General features: G+C 46.4%; 1 protein-coding gene across 1 annotated transcript; it reads left to right on the forward strand.

The window, feature by feature from the left end:
- Positions 1-3: 3 nt before the first annotated feature.
- LOC108357826 (UDP-glucuronosyltransferase 2B20-like) lies at positions 4-1,019 on the forward strand (the record flags this gene model as incomplete). The annotated part of the gene is made up of 2 exons (XM_017608898.1): positions 4-427; positions 501-1,019. Coding segments are annotated over exons 1-2 (943 nt in total), but the record flags the coding sequence as incomplete, so codon positions are not given.
- Positions 1,020-1,022: the final 3 nt, after the last annotated feature.

A 1,022-nucleotide genomic window follows, 5' to 3' on the forward strand; every position in this document is an offset into this window, starting at 1 on the left:
AAAATGCAATTTACAAGTGATTTCGAAAACTTGCAAATGTATTGGCATGTCGGTTTGCTTAGTTCGGAACATGCGCTCAACAATCCAAAGGTAAAATCATTGATCGCCAGTCAGAATTTGGAATTCGATCTGATTGTGTTGGAACAATTCTATCACGAGAGTTTCCTAATGTTTGCGCATAAGTTCAAGTGTCCCGTTGTTACATTGGGCACCATGGGTTATGCGGATAATATGGATCACGCTATGGGTCTGCTAACACCATGGGCTATCGTGCCACATTTGCTGGTCTCCTACACGGATCAAATGTCATTTGCGCAACGTGCATATAACGCATATTTGTCGCTGTACGATGCGGCGTTGAGACGCTGGTATTATCTGCCACAAATGCAAGAGATGGCTGAGCGACACTTCAGCGGCCACATTGATGGTAAGTTAAGATTGGATGCACTTCCAAGAGTTTTGGTTGTGGTATTAATGCGCCTTTTACTTCTCCATTCTAGGTCCACTGCCGCATGTCAGCACGTTGGAGAAAAATATTTCGTTAATGTTGATCAACAGTCATCGCAGCACGGATGTGCCACGCCCCAGCATGCCTGGTCTAATCGATGTGGCTGGTGTGCATATCAAGCCCGCGAAGCCTTTGCCCGATGATCTACAGAACTTCTTAGATAACTCGACGCACGGTGTGATCTACTTTAGTGTGGGTTCCTACATGAAGAGCACAGATATGCCGCTGGAAAAGGTCAATGTCATACTGAATGCCTTTAGCCAACTCAAGCAGAATGTGTTGTGGAAATTCGAAAATTCGTCAATTGGTCATCTGCCGCCGAATGTGAAAATCCAAAGTTGGTTACCTCAAAACGACATTCTCGCTCATCCGAATGTGAAAGTCTTCATTACACACGGTGGCATTTTCGGCACGCAGGAGGCCATTCATTGGGGCGTACCAATGCTGTGCATACCCTTCTATGGGGACCAACATCGCAACTCAATGCGTTCGGTGCAGGCCGGCTATGCGCGCT

This window comes from Rhagoletis zephyria, unplaced genomic scaffold (genome assembly GCF_001687245.7).
Source record: "Rhagoletis zephyria isolate East Lansing unplaced genomic scaffold, Rhagoletis_zephyria_1.1 Rzeph_scaffold_85277, whole genome shotgun sequence".
Lineage (NCBI taxonomy): Eukaryota > Metazoa > Arthropoda > Insecta > Diptera > Tephritidae > Rhagoletis > Rhagoletis zephyria.